This window comes from Aotus nancymaae, unplaced genomic scaffold (assembly GCF_030222135.1).
Source record: "Aotus nancymaae isolate 86718 unplaced genomic scaffold, 86718_ANA_hifiasm-v0.15.2.pri h1tg000019l, whole genome shotgun sequence".
Taxonomy (NCBI): Eukaryota; Metazoa; Chordata; class Mammalia; order Primates; family Aotidae; genus Aotus; species Aotus nancymaae.
The window spans coordinates 18,155,001-18,175,119 of NW_026988431.1; the positions used below are offsets into that span (position 1 = coordinate 18,155,001).

The 20,119-nt window shown below is 37.6% G+C and overlaps 1 protein-coding gene across 3 annotated transcripts in view; it reads right to left on the reverse strand.

The window, feature by feature from the left end:
- The window catches only part of UBE2E2 (ubiquitin conjugating enzyme E2 E2), a 385,198-nt gene extending 366,634 nt beyond the window's left edge, over positions 1-18,564 (reverse strand). For 2 of the 3 annotated variants that reach the window (XM_021674577.2, XM_064378656.1), the window contains exons 1-3: positions 18,397-18,564; positions 12,746-12,929; positions 3,656-3,706 (exon numbers count right to left, since the gene is read on the reverse strand). In XM_021674577.2, coding sequence (XP_021530252.1) covers positions 3,656-3,706; positions 12,746-12,921 — 227 coding nt within the window. In that variant the 5' untranslated portion in view covers positions 12,922-12,929; positions 18,397-18,564. Of the gene's footprint in view, positions 1-3,655; positions 3,707-12,745; positions 12,930-18,196; positions 18,333-18,396 lie in introns of those variants that run through there. The other variant, XM_021674580.2, reaches the window with a different exon arrangement.
- Positions 18,565-20,119: the final 1,555 nt, after the last annotated feature.

A 20,119-nucleotide genomic window follows, 5' to 3' on the forward strand; every position in this document is an offset into this window, starting at 1 on the left:
CCTTTGGATGACAACAATTTTAATTTTAATTTTAATCTGGAGATTTTCTGGCCCACTAGCTGCCAGTTCTCCACTAGCACCAAGGAAGTATAAATGAACACACTGAATGCACAGATTTAAGATCTTGCTTTTAACAATTTATGAAGAGCTGTGAAAGTCACAATCTGTAGTCATTTATAAGGAGCAGTGATACTACCTGTTAGAGGTCTGTAAGAATTTGACCCACTCTATCTATCTAAGCTGGTGTGCAAGGCACTGAGGTAGCAAGCAATTCTAACCAACAGCCTAGCACCTCTAACTCAGCAGTAGTATGAAAACATGTATGGATCTATGGATCTGTGAAGGCCTCAGGATAGAGCCCTTGCAAATGTCATGGGTCAGTTATGTTATCCAACATGAGAGTTAAGGCCAAGAAAAATACATTCCACTATTTACAGGAAATACTCTAAGCATATACCAAATTTCACTCAAATGATGTGTAATTTTCTATGCCTATGGCCCTACAGACTCTATGATTCTATGAGCAGAACTTTTTTCTTATCTATAAAGTTTTGTTTTTAAATATTTACTCATTAAACTGTAAGTAATGTTTTTAAAAAGGATGACAAATATAACCCAGCTTCAAAAATAAAACTATCTTACTGAATTTTTACTTCAAAGACAACAAAAAAGTGAGAAAAAAACTGAAATATGTATGGGCAAATATTTCCTATTAGAAATAATTTAATCTACTAAATCATTTGCGAGTATTCTTTAAAATAATATTTGTTTATTCAAAACCTGGAGAAAATTCAGCCAATAAAATGCCTTGCATAAAACTTTACACTAAATGATGTGATTCGGGGTGACTTTATATTCTCAACTTGTTTAAATAACAGATTTGCACAACGCTTAAACACATACAGTTCTTTCAATATGATTCCAAAAGAAGTTTAACTAGCTATCACATAAGAGATGCACCAAAATTCAGTTTCCATCTAATCTGACATACACACAGTATTGGGTTCTACCAGTCTGTTAAGGTTCCTGGAAATAGTATAAACCACATTCTAAATGGAATATGGCACACACCAGACAACAAATAGAAAAAACTGTTCTCAACTCTCTGACTGACTAAACAGGTAAACCCACAGATGATCCTTCACATATAATCTTTACATGTGATAGCAGACTAACAACCTCCTAGGGAACCAAAAGGCTGAGTTTTGAAAGGCATGTGTGATTGGAGAGAGAATCCACAAAGGAGTAGTAGTAAGGGGATGCTTTCTTCTGAAATGAGGTATGACTTAACTGATTAAGTAGAGGACTATGACTTCTATTAGGAAGGTAACTTTAATTTGATCTATTTTGACAAATTAATCCATTACAGTCATTAGGCCAATGCAGGCAGTGCAGAACTTGTAAAAATCAACCACAAAAGCACTGTTAACTTTGACCAAAAATAAGCCAAACTAACACTATGACCTATCTCTTTCTGAAGATGGTAACCACATTTTCGTTGAAATACAGATGGGTAGATTAACTACAAACCACAACCAAATATTTGACACCAAACAATCCAAAGACCACAGTGATGCACTTAAACAGCACACCAAATATTCATATAAAGTAATGCAAGCACACATAGAAAATGTAAAACTAGTTAATCAACACTTATCAATCAGCCACAGCACAGAGGATCCTTTGCTTGCCAAAGGGAGTGACACACAAAGGCAAATAACCTTTCTCTCTGCCTGACCCAGTCTAAGCAACTGTTTTAGAATCAATAAAAGAGCCAAAACCACTATACTGCAGACCTAGCTTCTAAAGCAAACTTACCAGCTATCCAATCCTCAGACCACGAGTGAGAATTTCCTTGCAAATTCCCAAGCCAGAAAATTAACTAAAGTAGGTATCTTTCGCAAAACTGTTTGAAGGTCTCACGTGTGACTTCTACATTTACAAATGAAAACCTGTAATATACATTTTGCTCTATTTATGAAGAGCTTACATATGAACCATTAACTAAGGCTGAAAGACAAAGTAAAGCTCCAAATTTCAGCTGACGCTATAAATGCTTCTTTTACTTTAAATGGAACTATGGTTCCATTATTTTAGTTTATTTAAATAATAACCTTTATATAATTCCTTTCCTCAGTCATCTAATAGCAAAATTGCAGTCTATATCACTTGATACTGTATTTGGATTTCATTTATCAAAAATGACCCTTAAACAAACTCATTAAAACAAAGTTGTTTATTCTGCCAATGATTGGGGTTGTCAAAATGTAAGCAAAAAGTGTATAAATTAAGTTCACCTATTTATCAATTCAATTGTTCATAAAAAAGGTTACAAAAATAGTATATGTAATATATTAATAATATGGTTTTTTTTTTTTAAAGATTCAGACCATTAAAACAAATACTATCCTAAGAAACAAAAGATACTAGGTTTAATTCAAACTGGAGTTTTTCCACAAATCAAACCATTATAAGCACTGACCACCAAAAGCTAAACAATGATCTGCCATCTGAAACAGCTTTGATGTAATACAGTTCTAAGTGTGACAAAAAGTCTTATGTTAAACAGTTTTAGCTAACAAAGAAATATTTGTTCTATTGAAACATTCTTTGAATATTATAGTTTATACACTGTACATGACTCATTTAAAGAACCATATTCGACTCACCACAAAGTAAGTCCTATTAGAATTTTTCCTACACAAAATAGTTGTCAAATAGCCAACTATCAATATATCAAAATTTTCACTTTCATTAATTCTCACCATTGTTATCTTTGTTTTCACATAAAAATAAGATAAAGTCAGAAATCATACTAAGCAATAAATTCTACCTGCATTCAATGTTGGAAAGATTTTTATTTAATCTGCCCTCTCACCTTCAATGCTTAAGATTATCATTTTAAACCAGAAAAACTCCAGGTTGGCCTGGTTCCAATGCTGACCTCACATCAAAACAGAAATAAATGTCTTAAAAATAGCCAAACAGCCATCTTCTAACTACTGCACCAGACCCAAAGCAGCAGCATAAGGTAGGAGGTTATTTTTCTCCTTCTTGACTATGTACCTGTATAACATTAACCATTTCCCGGTAAGCACTTTTCTTTCTTAAAAGTAAACACTGATCAGAAAATTCGGGGTCATGATCATAAAGGGAGAAAGTGTTTTACATTTAACATCATTGCCTCAAATCACCCATTCTCACCCAGTCACAACCAATGACCATGAAGAAACACTGTTTAATGTGTCTGTGCTTTTAAAAATCAAATTCCAGCAAGATAACAATTAAATAATTACAACATAGCAAATATTTTAGCCATGCTATTATTCTATCATTTAAAAAAAACCATTTAAGGCCCTAACACCTCTTCCACTGAAAGGTAATTATATTTGTTACCCTATAATTTCATTGTCTTATTGTTACTGCATTACACTACTTTTGGCAACTCCGTTCTACCACTACAAACGTACTTGCTGAACATTCCATTTCTGCACAGAGATGACAAAAACCACTATCTTCCACAGTCACTTAAGTTCAAACCACAATGATGTTTTTACTAATTAATCAGACTATAACAACAATTGCATATAAAACCAACAGCTCAAATGTACCTTCTGCAAAAGATACAAGTAAATAAAAAACCGTAAGTACTTACCTACAGTTGGGAGGAGGGTCCAAAGTAATTTCTGCAAGTTCCTTCTGAATTCTTTAAAATAAAGACAAAGAACATTATGTTAAAAATACCTTCACTGTTAACAATTTACTTCATTAAAACGTTATGTTTCAACAGTAATTCCCTTTGGTAAGTTATTAGTTTGAAATACTAATACTGTATAAAGCATCACATGCAACAATGAAGTAGCAATTTCTGCCAAGGTTTTAACGATGCATCTAACAGTGCACACAACCTGTGGAAGGAACGCTATGACTTCACTGAACTACTGACAGCACTAATTAAAATTTCTAAAACTGAAAATTTCTGCCACACCATTCATAGGTCATTCTAACTTCTGTTTTGTATTAGAGCATTCCCATACAGGATGGAAAGCTGATATTAAGTTAAATTCAGGTATCTTGACTGTTACAATCAAATGGTGAAGAAAAGATTCAGGATCTCATTCCAATACCTGAAATTGCCATCAAGATGCACATGGAATTCCTTTCTGGAGCTTCTAATTTGGAGCAAGTTGGGACTCTGAAGTTTAACACTATTTCATCTGCTAGAACTATCCTAATATTACATGAGTAATTAATGTCATTGCATGAGCTTCATGCAAAACAAATTTTTTTTAAGCCTGCTCTATCCTCATGTGGTACACTCTACTTTTATTTTTAACTGCATCTAACATCTTATGTATGTATAAAAAGGCTGAAAGCTCACCACTGTTTCCTAAGACTATACTTAACAATCCCTTAACTATCATTCATACCTTATTAAATGTAAGCTTTGTTAAATCAATTACCAAAAAAGTCTCAAAATCGTTTTTTCTCTTTTGCCTTGGTTTTTAAATACGGGGTTATTAACAGCTGGATGCCTGTTATCTGATAATTATTGTGATTGTATATGGATAATAACTGATTAAAGTATCTTTAAAAAACAAGAATTTGAGCAAAAATATTTACATTCAAACAATTTCATTCTACTCCTTTTTCAAGACAACAAACTACTAGAATAAATGGGAACCCTCCAATAGAATTGGTATCAACTTCCCCAAGAAACTGCATGCTACTAATATAATTTTCACTTCTCTAAACCACGTGATTCAAAGTTGGTGAGGCATTATGAATCAGAGCAAGGCTAAGAAATTCAAAGTCAAAAAAATTTCATTGTAATTCTGCTAGGCTATTAAATTGAGTGCCTGGGCAAGAACACTGCTCGCACATGTTTGCTCTCTCTCCCTATGCCTCCATTTTCTGTCTTATAAAACAGAAGTTAACTAGAACAAACTCTGTGATCTCTTTTATCTTTAACACACTATAACTTCCTTCTAATACAGATTCTGTGATATATTTAGATGCATACAAGGTACATATGGCTCATATTTAAATGACAGAAGTCTCAAAGATTACATATAAGAGAACACATTTTATGGATTTCACACAGAAGAATACAACAGACACTTCAAAACTAAATAGCTAAGTCCAGTTAAAAATGGCAAACTAAGTAGACACACTTTCACCTCTCAGTCCTGCTGGACTCCACCGGGTGGGTAGGTGGAATACAGAAAATGCAAAAAAAAGAAAAAGCAAAGAAAAGGGTGGTAGTCACCAATGAGTAAGAAATTTCAATATATTTCTGCAAGACAAAACAGGTGTAAATCAAACAAGTGGAGACAGGCAAGAGGGGGCTGCAGAGTATGTGGATATAACAGACTACTAAAGGGAGCACTGGGGGAACTAATCAGAAATAAAGCTATGTAAGAAAATCACAGATGAAATACGAAGCAAACTAAAATGTAAAACAATTTTAATTAAGTATCAGACACTGGGGGTGGGGTGGGGAGAGAAAGATTTGATATATTTTGCCTAAATGCTCTGACTCATTGAGAAGCCCAGAGATCCTGACACTGGACTTATAATTAATCTAATCCTAATATGCTGTTTTGTCTGGCATTGAATATTTACAGTTACAATAAATACACAGACAATTTATTGGTCTTTTACTGACTGACAAAGCATAGAAGATTGGTTGTTAGTTGCAATATATAAAGTAAATGTTATCAATATTGAAGATGTAAAATTAAGTGTAGCTAATATAAACCATCTGAAAGTGGACAGAGACAATATTAATATTCCCAATTTACAAGGTAGAGAATAAAAAACATGTTATTTGTAGGAATAAGAAATTGAAGCTTAAATATATTTTTTAGAGTATGAAGGCAACCAATAATCTTTTTTTTTTTTTTAATTTTAACTATCATAACCAGGAGGAAGGAAAAGAAAGGGAGAACAGGTAAGTAAACTAAATCTTCGTATTTCAGAGCAGGGAATCAAAATACATTATTTCAATTAACAATTCAACAAGAAATGGGTGTATTATTTAGAGTCATGCAGAAGGAATAAGAGCGAAGACAGCTAAAGAGTCTGCTTCAAGGGAATGGAATTGGGAGAATTAGGGGAAGAGGGTGGATAAAAAACTGTTGCTTTCCATAAAAAATCTATGTATTGTTTAATTTGTTATCAGAAACACAAACAACTTTTAAAAATTGTTTTTAAACTAAGAGAACCAAAAGAATAAGCATTCTAAAAAGCATCCTTAAACTGTCAAAGAAAACTATTTTTAACATAAAAAAACTTCTTTGCAATTTTCAAACAACACATCTTGCTTTATATTTATACTGCCCCTTTTGGTTTAAAAAAAAAAAAAAAAAACTCACAAATCCTGGGCCAGGTGCAGTATCAGTGGCTAAGCCTGTAATCCCAGAACTTTGGGAGGCAGATGCAAGAGGAACACTTGAGGCCAGAAATTTGAGACCAACCCGAACAACATGGTGAGACCCCTTCTCTACAAAAAATTCAGGAAACTGTTGGTCATATTGGTGTGTACTTATAGTACCAGTTACTCAGGAGGCCAAGGCAGGAAGATCACTAGAGCCCAGGAATTTGAGGCCACAGTGATCTATGATCATACCACATACTGCAGCCTGGGCAAGAGTTAGACCCGCTTTTCTAAGGGAAAAGAAAATTGGCAAATCATAATTTTCTGTCATATAATTCTATAACAAAATTTCAACTCCAGATCCCTATAAGTCTACATTATTCAATATAAAAAGCAATTTACTGATAAATTCAACAAGTCTGAGTCAATATATTATAATATATTTTGAGCCACTGTTACCTAAAATGGTCATATTTCTGTCAACAGCAAAGATTATACTAAGAATTGCTATTTAAACGGTTGTAAGATGTCCTGCTGTTTTCAATGACAGCAATTCTATTCTCTCAAAAGTTGTGATCATAGTATGTATTAAGTTTCTCAGCCTTGACAAGTGGGATAAGGAAGGTAGCTATTTCAGGCAGTCTCTTAGGGTGAGGAAAAATAAAAAGTATCAATAATTCACACTTACAGTGTACCTTTCCCATGATGATCTTTTACCATTAAAATCGATTAGATAAAACTCACAGAAGTCTCTAAGTATCTGTTTTATCAGTCCCCATTTAAAAGACAAGGAAATCTAAGGCTAATTATTTTACACTGGTAAGGTGAAAGATGGGGAATTATTATCTTGCTAAGTCAAACAAAAAGACCTTCCTCATCAGAACTTTTAAGACAAAATTATTTTACGCAAAAGTCACCTGGACAATTGCCTAAATTTCCAATTTCCACAAGGCAGTGCCACCTCTTAGTATGATACAGAAGTCAGCAACTGCCCATTGTTACTGAGACAAGTAAGGAGCAACACACAAATTAAATTTCAATATATATTACTCCACCTTATACCTTAACTGTTCCAGGAATGAATGATAAGAGTACAATAAGAGTACTGTGTGGGACTGTTGTTTGCTTTTTCAAAAAAATGGCGGGGGAGTAGAATCATAACAATCATGATTCATTCAGACTTAAATGAAGAATATGGTACCAAAATTATACAGAACAGAGAAGATATGAAACATTCATGTGAATATCAATATATTGGAGTAAGGGTTCAGAAAAATGAAGCAGTGTATGTGTACTGACATGTTTAAAACACACACATACACATATCTTGGTTAAAAACATTCAAAAATTTACTCAGAGCCAAGGAGAACATGAATGTGTGGATATGTAGATTCACAAAGTGATTTCTTAGCAGTAATTTTTTAAAACCCTTCATCTCATCTAGATAACTTTCTATATTTCCTTACAGACTATATTCCTCAGTCACCTAAGAAACCGTATTCTAATCAATTGAATCACCTAGCAAAAACCTTCCAAAATGAACTTATTCTCAAGAAAGCATCATGTGACTAATTATTAAAATTTTTTTAAATGTCAAAGCCGTCTTTAGAAAACACATTGCCATTGCAAATAAGTCTAGAGTTTAATTCTGAATGGTGGTATATACTGTGTATCTATGACTCTAAAAGATCATTGATTTTTAAGACAAACCATCAATAATTGTGCACATCAACTTTAAAATGTGTCCCAATTTCAGAAACATTAAAAAGTTTTAAAATGTACATTTAGAATGAAGAAAATAAGGTAATTACAAAAAGAGTATCTATAAAAGTACTATTTCACTCTCATGTAGAAAACAAACTTAGATTAGCCCATATAATAAAAGTTCAAACTGGAATACAGTGAAATTAATCTTTCAACTAAGAAAAAGGTAGAGTCTGAAACCAAAAACTATACCTTGAACAGTATCATACTGAGTGTCTAAAAATAAAATCACCATGTCTGTTCTGAACAAAGTTAATTTAGAATAAATATGATTTAAAATTCACATTTACAGATGTGTCAACCTGTAAAAGCAGCAGCAGAATAAATTCAATGAAGATCTCAAAATAGATGTTTTATTGAACTGACTAGTCAATTTAATCAAAATCATCTAAATCTGTCACTGCAAATATAGTCCAACCACATACTTGCAAATATAACAAGAGTGATACAGATATATCAAGAGAACAGGCTGTTACAAGAGCACAATTTTTTAAGAAACAAATTCTTGCCAAAGAAAAGCAAAAATGCATCAAAGATGTAACTGTAATCTTTCCTCCTAACTCTGAGACAGAAATTAACTTCTACTACTGTTTAAATACTTAAATGTTTTCTGTATATCACTATTCTGTAATATCACAAATATGAGATTTTTCAAGAAATCGTATTTCTAAGCCAGCTTAATTCTACAATTACTGTATTATAGCAATTATTAATTCTACAATTATAGTACATTTCATATTATAACTGAGCACCTACATGCAAGCACTTTTCCTAAGTCACTACAAAATGCATTTAATTACAGTATTTCTAGTTTAACAATAGCATTAAGGCCTTGAAGGTTAACATATACCTCATTTTTCCAAAGTTTGTTCCAAATAGACTTGAAAAATATCATTATAGACTTTAACTAAGTCTATTAGTGACAGCATTTGTGAGAGCTTACTATGTGCCAAATAAATGCTTTATCATATTTAGTCCTCACAAGAACCTTGTGAAGAGTGTACCATTATCATCTTCCTTTTATGAAAGAAGAAATTGAGGCTCAGAGCTGTAATCATACATCAGGATCGCAGAGGCTAGGCACAGTGGCTCATGCCCATAATTCCAACACTTTGAGAGATCACTTGCAACAATGAGTTCAAAGCCAGCCTGGGCAACAGAGTGAGACTCTCATTCCAACAAAATATACATTAAAACTTTAGCCTGGTGTGGTGACATACCCCTGTAATCCCAGCTACTTGGGAGACTGAGGCAACAGGACTAAATGAGCCCAGGAGTTGGAGATAAAACACTGGACTGCAGCCTGGGTGACAGAGCAAGACTCTGTCTCAAAAGTGCCACACCCCTGTAATCCCAGCTACTTGGGAGGCTGATGCAGGAGGACTGAATGAGCCCAAGAATTGGAGATCATACCACTGCACTCTAGCCTGGGTGACAGAGCAAGACTCTGCTTCAAAAAAAAAAAAAAAATCAAGGAAAAGAAAGAAAAAAAGACCACAGAGCTACAGCTACTAAATGCTAGAACCTAGATTCAAACGTAGATCCTGTCTCTAGAGTTCAAGCTCTTCAATGCTACTCATTATCTCATAAAATGACACTATTTGGGAAAGACTTTTCATCTGAATAAAAATGATCATCAACAAAAAGTATGAAATAAAATTTATTTTGAAACTACCTCTAATTTTTAATCTTCTGAACACTACTACCAAGATCCTAATATTCATGAATCCAATTCCTATAATAAGCTCAGGGTTCCAAGGCAATCAGTAAATAAATATTGTGACCATACTCTCCTAGGCACTGCAGATATGACAGTGAACTTAAAAGATGGGGAGTCCTCTGTCCTCATAATTCTCAATTTTTTTCCTAAGTGCTTAGAACTTAAGCAGAAATGGGAAAGAACCAATAACTTCATTATCAACTGAATTGGAGGAAGAGAGAGGGGAGAATACTTTTTTTTTTTTTAATTAAAACATTAGTAGTGGTCCAGGTGTGATGGCTCACGCCTGTAATCCTAGCACTTTGAAAGGTCGAAGTGGGTAGATCACCTGAGGTCAGTAATTCAAGACCAGCCTAGCCAACATGACAAAACCCCATCTCTACTAAAAATATAAAAATTAGCCAGGCATGATGGCACACACCTGTAATCCCAAGTACTGAGGAGGCTGAGGAAGGAGAATCGCTTGAACCTGGGAGGTGGAAGTTGCAGTGAGCCAAGATCGCATCACTGCACTCCAGCTAGCATGACAGGAGCCAGTCTCCATCTCAAAAAAAACAGTAGTGAAGCCACATTTTTATATTTAAAATAAATAGTAAATTATTATATCACTTCATACACTGTCACCCAAAAACCAACTGAAGACCTTTCTAGAGAAAGATCATGAACCACAATTTGAAAATCAAAGATTAACAAGAATTTGCAAACAGAGGAATTCTTTCAGCCAGGAAGCAACAACTCAAAAGAGACTTCTTACTTTGACCAACGCAATAAAACCACTTTCTATTTACTGCCAATCAGGCACGGTCCTAGGCTCTGCACACTCTATCTCTAAACTAGGTTTTCTCTCTGATGTATTTTTTTGACAATGCAAAAAAAAAATCTTCTATGTTTTCCTCATGAAATCTATCATTAGGTTTGCATAATCTGTACTTTCTACAGATACTGTAGTAAAATGAAGACCCATATACTTGAAAAACTCATAAGCAGTACATCGTTCATAAGCAGAATTTGGTCTTTGACATATTACTCGAGAAATATGATTCTGAGGTATTTTATAGTGGTGCTCCCAGTTAGGGGGAAAGGCAGAGCCTCACCAAAACAGGTGACTTGGCTAACTAGCAGTCATAGAACAAAGCATAGGTCCAGCAGAACCCTATTCCCCACAGACCTGACCAACCAATCCTTCCCCTTTTCTGACAAACTAAAGACACTGAGGACTCCATTAGATTTTCCCAAACTACATGGAATTACGATCTGTACCTGAACATCTCCTACCCACCCACATCAACCTCCTTCTTTCATCTAAATGTCATATTTTCTCTATTCCCACCTTTTTTATCCATCCTAACCCCACCCTCCATTTCCCAGGTCACCTCTAAGCAGGTTGTGTTGTGGTCAGGCAACAGAAGGGTCAGCTAGCTGAGTCCCCTGTACTTGTGGTGTGATGGCAAAACAAACTGAACCCTCCTTCTTACCCTAGCATGTTCTAGTATACAGGACTAAAACTTTAAATTCGGGGCTTTCACACAGCTCCTTCCATAGACGCCAGGAATCAGCCATACCCTCCCAGGAAAGGGAAACTGAATACTCTAGTACCTTTAAATAACCACTCACCATTCCTCCAACATCTCTCACCGACGAACCTGAGAAGGTTCTTTCCAACCCTGTAGATTGGCTAAGACAAAGGGAAACAAGGTCTACTAGACTATAATAATGCTTTTTTTTTTTTTCTTCTGAGACAGAGTCTCACTGTATCACCAGGCTGGAGTACAGTGGTGCGATCCCAGCTCACTGCAACTTCCGTTTTCTGGTTTCAAGCAATTCTCCTGCCTCAGCCTCCCAGGTAGCTAGGACTACAGGCGAACGCCACCATGCCCGGCTAATTTTTTTGTATTTTTTTAGTGGAGACGGGGTTTCACCATGTTGGCCAGGATGGTCTCAATCTCTTGACCTCTTGATCCGCCTGCCTCGGCCTCCTAAAGTGCTGGGATTACAGGCTTGAGCCACCGCGCCTGGCCCAATGTTTTTTTTTTAATCTTTGAGAAAGGAGTTCTCCTTAATCCACAGCATACAATAACATATAAAGCTGTAATTCAACATTCAGACATTCCACTATGCCTAAAAGTTAGACTGCTTTTGTTTACACTTCCTATTTGATCGATATAAAACATACAAAAACAAAGCAAGAACATAAAATCACAGAATCAGGAAAGACATTATATTTATCTTTCAAATTATTTTCCAAGAGATATTCTATAATGTAACAATATCGAAAGATTCCCTTTAAGTCCAATGACATGTCAATCATCTTAAGAGATTGATGTACCAACAGAAAATCATTCAAATACCTACTTTCCAGATCCATCTATTCTCTAGAGAAAGAGAAGCTGTGTATCAAGACAGACCCACTGACTAATGTAATGAATCCAAGATGCACTTGTTGCTAATGTCAGCATTTCTGACTTTACCAACTGAGAGTAGTGGAAAATAAACTATCATTCACTCAATAACTACTTCAAAAGATTCTTAATCTTTATTCTGTGTTACTGAACAGGAAAAAAAAATTTATGGTCAAGTAACCATAAATGAAACCACTGCAATTTTACATGCACATCCTGTATATGCTTCCTCAACAATACATAAAAACACAAACGCACTATGAATATGTATTTTATGAATCTGCCACGCCATTTAACTGACTTTAAATACTTAAGTTCCCTATGGTTAAAACCATGTAAAAAAGATCATCTATAAGGGGAAAGAAAAATCCATGAAGTTCATGGCTTACACATCCCGGAAAAAATGATTAAATGCAAGAGAAAAATAGAACTTAAGACGATAAACTGATACCAAAAATAAAAAGGTTACAATAACTGAGGTACCTTTTAGCACTAGTTGACAATTTAGCAGCGGTTTTGCTGGATATTTTTCCCTCCTTTTTCTTGGGCTGAACTTGTTCTCTTTCTGGTTCTTGCTGAACACTTTCACGTTGATCTCCATCGGAACTTCCTCCACTAGTGCTTGGACTGTCATCAACTCTTTGTGCCTCAGTGGACATTTTAGATCCTGGATTAAAGAATCAAAAATCAGTTATTCAGCTGTGAGGAGAACTACAGTATGCTACCTCCATGACACAGAGAATGAGCCTCAAAGAAAACAAATAAATCTCAATATAAAATGGATAAATTGGTCATTTACAAAACAATGCAGTTTTGGGAGTTGCTAAAACTTTTCTTTCATCCATTCAAAGTATATTGTAAAATGAAAACATACAAAATTTCTCCATGAAATGTTCATAGCAACATTATTCATAATAACCAAAACTGGAAACAACGCAAATATCCACTAAGGGATGAATGGATAAACAAAATGTAGTAGTATATCCACATAATGTACTATTAGCCATAAAAAAGAATGAAGTACAGTGTCTACATGCTACAAAATGGATGAACCTTGAAACATTATCATAAGTGAAAGAAGCCAGCCACAAAGGACCACAAACTGACTATTTATATGAAATGTCCAGACTAGGCAAATCCATAAACACAAAATTCAGTAAGCAGATCTCACGCCTGTAATCCCCAATGCTTTGGGAAGCCCAGGCAGGACCAGCCTGGGCGACATAGTGGGACTCAATCTCTACCAAAAAAAAAAAAAAAAAAGATTAATATCACTGCATTCTAGCCTGAGTGACACAGTAAGACCCTGTCTCAAAGGAAAAAATAAAAATAAAAAAAATAAAATGGGTAAGTGGTTGCCAGGGAGTGAGGGGAGGGAGAGTAGTGAGGATTGACTTCTAATGGGTATGATGCTTCCCTTTGGGGTGATATAGATGTTCTTAAACTAGATAATGGTAATACTGCATAATTCTAATTGTAAATATTCTAAGAACTACAGAGTTGTACATTTTTAAAGGGTAAATTTTATAGTATGTGAATTACATATAATAATGCTGTTATAAAAAATAAGAAAAAAATGATTAAGTGTCTATTCTCTACCAGGCACTGTGCTAAGCCCTTTGGTCCCACAACTGTGAAAAACCTGGACTAACCAACTTGCTAAGTACTAAAACAAAGGTTAGTACAAAAAGCTGTGGGAACAGAAAAACGGGTGGACACTTTCAAATCCCTATTCAAATCAGTACATCCTCAGTGCTGGGCTATGGTTAAAATTCTCCAAACTAGTAAATTGTTTTAAGTGACCTTTGGGATAACAGATGAACACAAAGGCCTACATGACTGCTTGATTCTAAATAAAAATTGAACCGTATGATGGTATCAGCATTGATTCAGCTGTATACTAAAGCAACCATTTTTCGTAAGAGATGGAAACACTGAAGAATTTTTTTTTTTTTCACAGTCCGGTTAAGATATTCCTCAAGGCTTTCAAATTCCCTCTCCTCTGAGTTCATGCTCCCCAAGCAGCTCTGATTACCAACTCAATTTCCAAAATGCCTTGATATTTAGGTAGCTGTTATAACCTAGACAGCAGACACAATTCCTGTAAGTGAAAAGGAGTATCTCTTCTCAACTGTCATTCTATCATAATCAATTTCTGAGTTTGATTGCTATGAATACATCCCTTATGAGCTGACTAGCTTAAGAGTGTTATGACAAATCCAGAACTGAACCAACAAAACCTATGCCCAGACTCTAAAAGGCCTTGTGCTTACCACGGTTTTATCACCTAATAATCACTTTGAGCACTGTATAGCTACCTTCTCAGACACCTCTTTGAAAACAAAACTACCTATGCTTAACAAGTACCATTAACAACACAAAATACACCTTTAAAAATTATAGGTACACTGAACAAATTCCTTTTGAAATGGATTCTTTTGATTAATCAAATTAGAAGTTCAAATAAAACTGTTTCTGATATGATCAAGAAGAATACATAAAAACACTTCAAATAAAGCAAAATTTTTAATTACTATAATTTAGTCCAAATAGATAGCTATTTGACACTGATGAAAATTCGTCATTACCAAAGATTTAACTTGTAGCTTGCTCTAAGCAAAAGTAATGTTGTAACACGGATCTTTAATGGATTGAAATTTTTGTAAGACAAATCAGAAAGCAATGCAAAAGAATGGAAGCATCAGGAAGCAGAGAGAGGCAAAGAGTCAACAGAAAACAGTGAATGCTTTCACTGACACACCACATACACCACCACCAGCACCCCTTCAAGTACGACAGCTCCCCATGCCAAACAAAAACAGGTCTGCCCCAACAGTTCTGAAACATACTAGCAGAAAAGCTGACTACTTTTCTATCTATCCTGTAAATGAAGAGCATCAGTCTCTACAGCTGTGACATCTTTTATGAGCACTAGAGTCACTTAATAGAATGCTGAAATTTTATATCAGTATGTTTCACATCTAGCTCTAAAAGTCGTAACATATTTCTTGCCTTTTTTCAGTTTTATTTCACTCTAAATTCTCATTCTTGGATTTAACATTGTTTTTCTTTCACCTTACTTCAGTTAAATTTTATTAGATATTTAAAACCTTGAAAGTATGTACATAATAGCATATCAGATAGGGTGGCATGCATGGGAGTGAAAAAGAGAACAATACTCAGGAAAAGGTGCTCAGATACAGCAAAATGCTGCCAGCAATACCTTAAGAATTGTGAAATAAGACATCATTTTATACATTTTAAACCACAAGCAATCCATTACATGACAAATATATGGGAACCTCAATGAAATAATATTCTCTACACTGAGGCTGCAGCTTCAGTTTAATAAACTATGATTTAATAAACTATGCTGAGAGTTTCAGTTGTGTATCACATTAGTTATAAAGCCACACATTCTTCTTAATATTCTTATTTATGTGCATTTACATACTATCAAATAATGCCATAGTTATATAATTCCTTATAAAGATTATTCAATGATACGATCTGAGCCATAATGTGAAACCCAAATTTCATAAACTACTGCCGAATATCAAAGGAAGACTAAAGTAAAAATTAGTCTCACTAGAGAACTAATAAAAATACTATTAAAAATGCCCCAATACAGGCATAATTTCTAGTTTTACATTAAAGAAAAGAATTATTTCCACTTTTGACTTAAGATATCTTATTTCATCCAAATGTTAACCTACAAATGATGAATCCATCTCAGGCCAATGATAACCACTATGGGAACTTTTAGAAATAAAGTTTTCACATCTCTTTTTCAAATATCACTAATAAAAAGAATTTCTCCTGTGTTTGGTTTTTGAGTACTTGATTACAGAAAAAGTACAGAAAAAAACTGTTGTACCACTCAGGTGCAACAAATTTTTATGAAGAAAAAGTAGTCTATAAATCATTTTAATTAGTCATAAGTGTAAAATTGATGTCTCTCTAAAGTACAAAGGAATAAAAATTCCTAAATTAAAATTCTTTAAACATTATCTTCTAAATTAGTATTTTAAAATCAACTCCTAAACAGCTAATCTGAGCCGATTATCTAATCTACAAGGAAGATAAATCCCAGGGTTAGAAACAAAGAGCTACTCTCCAATGATAGTTTCAAAGATACTGAGATATATAAATTAATATGCTTATTTCATAACTCAAAGTAAAACTTGATTTTTAAACATAAAATAGTAAGGTAGTCCTTCCTAAAACTATTTTAAGAGGCTTACATATTGTTCCTTCTTCAACACAAACTAAACTTGTATTAGCTATGTACTCTATGTTGTAATTACAGTCCTGGAAATTAGCAACAACATACAGTGAATGAAACTCACGTGTTCCATAAAAATGAAATGATTTGGCTTGAAATATCACTGACTACATAAAGGCAACTACAGTCATTCCATAAATTCAGACTACTATCCAGATAAGCCTTATAACAGTATCTACTATACACAACTGCAAAACAAGTGTTCATTTGAGCTTTTACAAGAGGAAAGCGTTTAATTCTGTCATATATATCTTGTCTTCCTACTCACGTTTCTAAACTTTTCTAAAATGTAAAACAAAATAGTACACAGTATATGCACACAGCAATGTCCAGCTTTAAATTTAACTGCAAAGACATTTATGCAGAAAATAACAGTGGAACACCTGATTTGGGGGTAAAAGATGCAGCAGGAGAGAGAGAATGGGGTATGATATTATATGAAAACACTCCATTTTAAGCATCAGCCCACATACAGAACTCCAAAGAGCCAAGGAGCATCCAAATTGTCGCAGTAAAGGCAAATATTTAGATTCACAAAGTCCTGACTGAATTATCACATATCTAGAAACACACTTTTTAAAGAATCAGGGATTAAACACTAAGAAGAGCGTAAAATCTTTCTGAACTGCGAGACAATCTGAGGGTAAACCCTAGCACTTCCTTTCGTACTTTTAAATAAAAATATTTGAATAGACTCTCAAGAACACACAATACAAAACGACGAGTCTTGGAAACATGCAAATAGGTCTAACAGTCACCGAGCACAGGATGATGTCTTTCTAAAGCGGCCTTAATTTCCTTAAGGGAAGATGGATTGGACATTTCTGGTTGGTCGTGGGAAAAAAAAGCCACAAGAAGCCACGCTTTATCTTCATTAGAAATGGTAAAGGGCAAAAGGATCAAAACATTACGAGAGAGAGGAGAGAAGAGAGGGGGAGAAGTGGGTGGAGGGGGGAGAAGTGGGTGGAGGAGGGAGAAGGGGGAGAGGACAGAGGGAATCTAGTTTCAAACCAGGCCAGTGGGGGCTGCAGAGAAGAGACCGGAGAAAAATGGGCTTCGGTTCCAAACTGTGACAAGCGCCAGGCATCACAAAAGACCAATACACACACATCCCACACCAGGACACACACAAATATACCCCACAAGGTCTTCTCCGGGCGGGCCACAGGGGTGCGGCGGCGGAGCCGCCAGACCCGGCACTCGCCAGGAGAGACACCATGTGCAGCAATTATGCAATTAGGGAAAATAGCAAAAGATCAAGCCGGGCACTTTCCACCGTGACATTTATCCTGTACTTTTGCAAAGACTTAGTTCCAGGATGCGGCCAGGAGAAGGAAGGCGCTGGGAGGGTGGTGAAGGATGGGGAACTGAGAACGGAAGGGGGTAGAAGGAGGACTGGGAGAGAAGAGGCTGAAGGGGGGGGGGGATGGGAAGGGGGGAGGGGTAGAAAGGGCGAGAAACGGGGGCAGGAGGCTCGCGGGAGGGGGCGCAGAGAACCGGGCACGGGGAGCGAGGAAGGAGGGAACTAGGACGCCAGCGCTGTAAGCAGAGACCTGAGGCGCGGAGGGGAGGTCGGGGGAGTGGGGAGGACGCCAGCGAGAGGGAGGACGCCCGAGGAGGGGAGGCACCGGCGCGGCCCGAGCGAATACCTGAGGGGGGTGTCCGCGCAGGTCGTGGGTTCAAGCCGAAGCCCGGGGAGAGAGCTGCTGAGGCCCGAGAGGGAGGGAGACTAGGGAGGCCCCAGGGACGGGATGTCCCCTGCGGACCGTCTAGTCACCGAAAGCCGGACCCACGCACCACGCACCCGACCACGCCTGTCCCCGCCGCGCTCGCGCCCGCCCGGACTCACCCTCAGTGCCGCCGCTGCCGCCGCCCCCGGCCGTTCCAGCTCCGGCTCCTGAGGCTGCTGCCCGCGGCTGTCGCTGTGGCTGCCCCTGAGTACTGGAAAGTGAAGCCACCACCTCCGAGAGCCGCCGCCGCCGCCCGGCCGTCCGCGCGCGCACCCGCGACTGCGCGTGTCCGGGCGCCCGCCCGGGAGAGACCGCGAGAGCGCGAGCCCCACGTCGGCCGTGCGGCGCCGCGCGCCTCCCTCCTCCCCGCGTTCCTCCTCCTTCGGCGCGCGGCCGCGAGGGGGCGGGGGCGGGCGCGCTCCCCGGCGGGCTGCTCCCCGGCGGGCTGCCCCGCCGGCCAAGAGAGAGGGGTGAAGAGGCGGCGCGGAAAAGTAAAGTGACAGCTGGGTCCCGCGCGCAGGCCGGGCTGTGGCGGGGTGGGCGAGGGGCGTCCCACGGGGAAGGGACGACAAGGACGGGGAGAAGTGGGGGAAACCGAGGCTGAAGGGGTGTCTTGAGGGGAGGGGACGTGAGGACTTTGACGGGCACGCGCGTTAAAGGGAAATGCTGGCCGGGGGTTGGGGGGTTGCCCCCAGACGGTGCAGGCAGGGGGACAAGGAGGCCTTTTACACCCATCCACCGCAGTCTTTGACTTCACAGTCGCCTCGAAGCTTTCGCGAAGTAGCTAAGGGGACTGACCCTGTGGACACACTAACCCAAACTCGCAGATGCATGGGGCCCGCATGCACCCAAGACAGGAAAACTTCACGATGGCCTGGAAAGTTCGTCCAGGCCGAGCCCGTCTCTTCACCCGAGACTGCAGCACGAAGGCCCTTCTGCCTTTTGGCTCGGCCTAGCCCAGTATGCACAGCAGCCGGTCGAGAGGATCTTCGTGCCGTTTAGCCCTGGGATATTGAAGAGACAGGTGGTGGGTACAGGGTGCAACACTGTCAGAGTGAGTGGGAAGCCGTCTTCATGCCCAGTTGAAGTATGTGGGAACAGTTGCAGTGCTGTAGGTGGCCTGAAGGAACGTTAGGTTCTCTTGTACTCCTCACCCTAAATAACCATTAAAAAAAAAAAAAAAAGTATGTACCTGCTTTGCAAACTCAGCTTCCATGAAGTTTCTCCCACCCCCACCTCTAGCCTCTCTTACCACCGGAGTGCTGGGTCGTTGGCAATGGAGTGCAGCAAAGTAAACTTCCATCTTTGTGGAGGAAAGGATTGGAAGACATTTCACTGCTTAATTGCTGCAATTATGGTTGCTACAGTACTTCATTTGATTGAAGATGTTTTAACTGCTATTTACTAAGTTCAAAATGGGTTTAATACAAATAAGTTATCCTTTTCATTTATTCAAGGTATATTTATTGATACCAGGCACTGTCTAGGTGGTAGGTATATGACATTCAATAACAGAGAAAAATTCTTGTCCTCAGAACTTCCCCTATCTCTGAACCTTCTCTGTTTTACACTCAGCATCATATTCGTCAGTAAATTCTGTTGACTCTGCTTTCAAAAATATATGGTGAAAATGTCCCTTAAATGTTCTCACTCCCCTGCCCACTGCTAATATCCTGGTCCAAGCCATCATCTCTCAATAATTATCGCCTACCTGATCTTTCTACCTGACACTCTCCGCCTCCTTCCTCCCTCACACCCACACACAACAACTGTCCTTTAAAACAAAGATTAGATTATGTCTCTCCTCAACAATTCCAGTGGCTTCCCGTCATAAAGCAAAAG